This window comes from Microtus ochrogaster, linkage group LG5, assembly GCF_000317375.1.
Source record: "Microtus ochrogaster isolate Prairie Vole_2 linkage group LG5, MicOch1.0, whole genome shotgun sequence".
Classification (NCBI taxonomy): domain Eukaryota; kingdom Metazoa; phylum Chordata; class Mammalia; order Rodentia; family Cricetidae; genus Microtus; species Microtus ochrogaster.
Window position 1 is genome coordinate 47,142,640 of NC_022031.1, and position 3,843 is coordinate 47,146,482.

At 43.0% G+C, this 3,843-nt stretch overlaps 1 protein-coding gene across 3 annotated transcripts in view; it reads left to right on the plus strand.

The window, feature by feature from the left end:
• Slc44a1 (solute carrier family 44 member 1) overlaps positions 1-3,843 on the plus strand; it is a 158,026-nt gene that overhangs the window by 99,464 nt on the left and 54,719 nt on the right. For all 3 annotated transcript variants that reach the window (XM_026786600.1, XM_005362191.3, XM_013351888.2), the window contains exons 8-10: positions 1,289-1,428; positions 2,446-2,632; positions 3,657-3,822. In XM_026786600.1, the coding sequence (XP_026642401.1) occupies positions 1,289-1,428; positions 2,446-2,632; positions 3,657-3,822 (493 nt within the window). The remainder of the gene's footprint in view (positions 1-1,288; positions 1,429-2,445; positions 2,633-3,656; positions 3,823-3,843) is intronic.

Consider the following 3,843-nt stretch of genomic DNA (forward strand, 5'->3'; position numbering starts at 1 on the left):
CCTGTCATGGAACTCCCTCTGTAGACCAGGCTGGTCTCGAACTCACAGAGATCTGCCTGCCTCTGCCTCCTGAGTGCTGGGATTAAAGGCGTACATCACTATATACTTAGTTGGCTTGGTTTCTTTACATTTTCATAAGAAGGAAAATTCATAGTTGGTCTTCACTAACAAACATGATAGGGAGCTTCCTTTTGACTTAGTCACTCAGGAACAGATGCGGATCAGGTTGGTAAGCATAGCTCTCAGTTCGGTTTTTGATCTGTCAGGCATTACTGTATTCCTCTCCCCACGCTCTGTTTGAACGTCAGTTCCTCATTGTAGCCAATAACTCATTACAGGTAGTCTGGTCCCCATCTGTCCCTGCGCCCATGCCTCGTAGCACACCGCTCTTGCAAACTTGCATTAGGATGGCTCAGTGCTCTCTTTAGGGTCAGAGAAAGAGCTCTCCAGTCAGTCATGTCTCACCTCAGCCTTAGACTTTTGCCCGGAGAACATTTTCCTTAGGGACTTTAAAGTCGCTCTTTCTCTGTCTTTATTCTCTTGCCCAGACAGGTCTTCTCAGGGAAGCCTTGCTTATCTGTGTTAAAAAAAAAAAAAAAATTAGCGGTGCTTTCTAAACCAAGTACTATCCCTCCTTTTAGGTTTTTTTCCTGAGACTTCATATTCTGCTCTGACTTACTTCCTGTTAATTTCTACTTCCTGATTGCTGTGTAAACTCAAGCAAGGAGCAGAGAGAGTGGGGACTTGTTTCCTGCCCTGTTCCCTTTCCTGGTGGATAGGTACTAAAGGAATGCCCTGAGGGGAAATTAGGCTATTACAGGCAGCAGGTTTGCCTTTTCTTCAGCCTCCTTTTTACATCTGAACTAGCAGTAGAGGTAAAGACCTTTATCCCCAGAACCCACTGCCATTGGAGGTCTCCTGCTTTCTTTCCTACCATTGGTGAGAATTACTCTCTCATACCCTTTGTTTGTTTGTGTGATCACTGTGCAAATATTTAATCATTTGCATGGCTATCCGCACTAGGCATTGGTGTTATGAGTTTTCCTTGGAAGTTAGCAGCTGTTACTGTCCTCAGTTTCATAGTCAATGATTTATATTTGAAGAAAATCTATCTGATACAGCAAAGGATGTAGATACTTATGAAAGCTACTTTCCCTGTTATGCTTCCAAAGAGTAGGTAAATGGGTTGTCATGCTGTAAAAACAAGTGTAGGTCCAGAAAATCGAGCATATATGTCACATATTTTTGTATGGATTTTTTGCAAAAAACTATTGTTATTTATCTCCAGGTGGCACAGGTGTACTGTGGTGGCTATATGCAAAACAAAGAAGGTCCTCCAAAGAAACAGTTATTCCTGAACAGCTTCAGATAGCTGAAGACAATCTGCGGGCCCTCCTCATCTATGCCATTTCAGCCACAGTGTTCACTGTGAGTTGGCGGGGGAGGGGGGGCGGGCGCATGGTACAAACGTTGCTCTCAGTGTCGTGTGCATGTTAGCAGGTGACCATAAATGGAATGGAAACTCACTCTGGTCCTTGGATTCCTGCCCCATGGTTTAGTTTCTGTTCAAAGTCTGGTAGAGGCTTCTCTAATTGACGAGTGTTCTTTGATGCAACAGTTTGTTCTGCCCTGTCTGCTTTCTGAGATAAATTTTTACCTGGGATGTTTATGTTGTCATTGCTAATGATGTATTTCTTATTGTCATAATGTAATTACATTTTAGGAAACAGTTTATTAAGATTGAGAATACCATTCCTCTTACTTATTCATTCATCATTTCCCATTTATTTTATTTAAAACTTAACTTTTAACAGTATATGTTGTATTGAAAATATGGGTCAGGTGCACTGGTACTTAGACATTTGTTATACAATAAAAATCTTACTGACTAGCCTGTAGCTAAATGAGGGGCGAACCCAAGCATCAGTAAGACTAGTAATAACAATAATGCCACTAAAGCTGAGGGCTCCAAGATATTTGTTAATTATGCTCCTTTAGCTGTAATTCTGTATGCTAGCTTCTGTCGGGAACAAGTGGAGAGTGGATAGACCAATGGCTGTTCTGGCCTCACATCCCACTTAAGGAGTTTCCGTCAGCAAAGGAGATAAATACAAATAAATGCTCCCCTTGCTTTGAGGTGATGGCATCTAACTCTCCCACCATTTCTCTGAATGATAGCCACTTAGCTACGCAAATGAAGAATCTTAGCCCCGACTGACAACATTTGTTGCCCCCCCCCCACACACACACACTGAAGATGTCTCCAGGGCCTTGCACTTGCTAGTCTAGCGCTCTGCCACTGAACCAGATCCCCACCCCGGACAACACATTTTGACTAGTAATTAGTGGGGAAAGGCAGAGCTGGAAATTCCTCTCTGAACGCACTGGGAAAGCTGAGTTAGAACCGCGCAGAGAAGTAACCCTTTCCTTTCGTCCTCCGCTCAGGTCATTTTGTTCCTGATAATGCTGGTAATGCGCAAGCGCGTGGCTCTCACCATCGCCTTGTTCCACGTGGCTGGCAAGGTCTTCATACACTTGCCGCTGCTCGTCTTCCAGCCCTTCTGGACCTTTTTTGCTCTTGTCTTATTTTGGGCATACTGGATAATGACACTTCTTTTCCTCGGCACTACCGGTAAGAAGAAGTATGGCTTCTTCCTCTTTTCCATGAATCTAATTTACAGTCAGATATTGTAAATCATCAGAGTGGGTTGGGGGTGTGGCTCAGTGGTAGAGTGCTTGCCTATGAATGAGGGCCTGTTGATCCATAGTACACGTGTGTACACACACACACACACACACACACACACACACACACACACACACACCAGTCCAGAGAGATTCGGCTCTTCATACATTTATTGATGAAGATACAGTAGCCATCAAATCTAATAATAGGGTCTTCAATAACTCATTCCCTCTTAGTGATTTTTAGCAGATCTTAGCAGGTTGCATCTAGGCTAGCACGACCAAAACTGCTTCTTAATTTTGAGAGAGTCGTGGATTTTAAGTGAGTTCTCCATTTAATCAGTTTTGGATCCATTCTAAAATGAATGCCTTCATAGCCTCTCTGCAGTTGCTTCCCAGTCCGGAGTCATCCTGGACTACAGTTTTGTAGATAAGCTCTAACTTATTGATAGCTGGACTCGGTACCAGATGTTAAGACACACGTCTTAATTTAATTGATTAATTAATTAAAGTAGTGCGTATAAAGATAGTAAACTTGTGTGAAACATCTCTGTCCAGTCAGCTCGTACTCACTAAATGAACATAACATTCATTGTTATGCTTAGTTAATAGTTTAGATCTATAATGACTGGATAAATAAGACCTGGCAAAGAGAAAAAGCCCTGAAGTGTTTGAAAATTCACGCCTAAATAACCGATAGTGGAACTAGAACTATATTTATTATAAATAGAGTATTTTAAACACTCTCCAATGCCTAATGTGTAATCAGATAACATTAAATTTCACAGTGTGCTAAGTGATCACAGTTGCTGTCTCTTAGTTAGTGAACAGCACTAAGAGCCCAGCAGACTTGTGCCCAGGAGTGGTACCTGTCCCAGGCAGTCTTGCTGATCGCCTACGTTCGGTGTCTATCCATGTGTCTTGGTTTCTGCTTTACGTGGTCCTTCTTTGCTTCCTTGACATTTTCCTAGGCAGTGCTGTTCAGAATGAACAAGGCTTTGTGGAGTACAGGATCTCTGGGCCTTTGCAGTACATGTGGTGGTACCACGTGGTCGGCCTGATTTGGATCAGTGAGTTCATTCTCGCGTGCCAGCAGATGACCGTGGCAGGGGCCGTGGTGACGTACTATTTCACTAGGTGAGGCGCTTTACCTGTGAG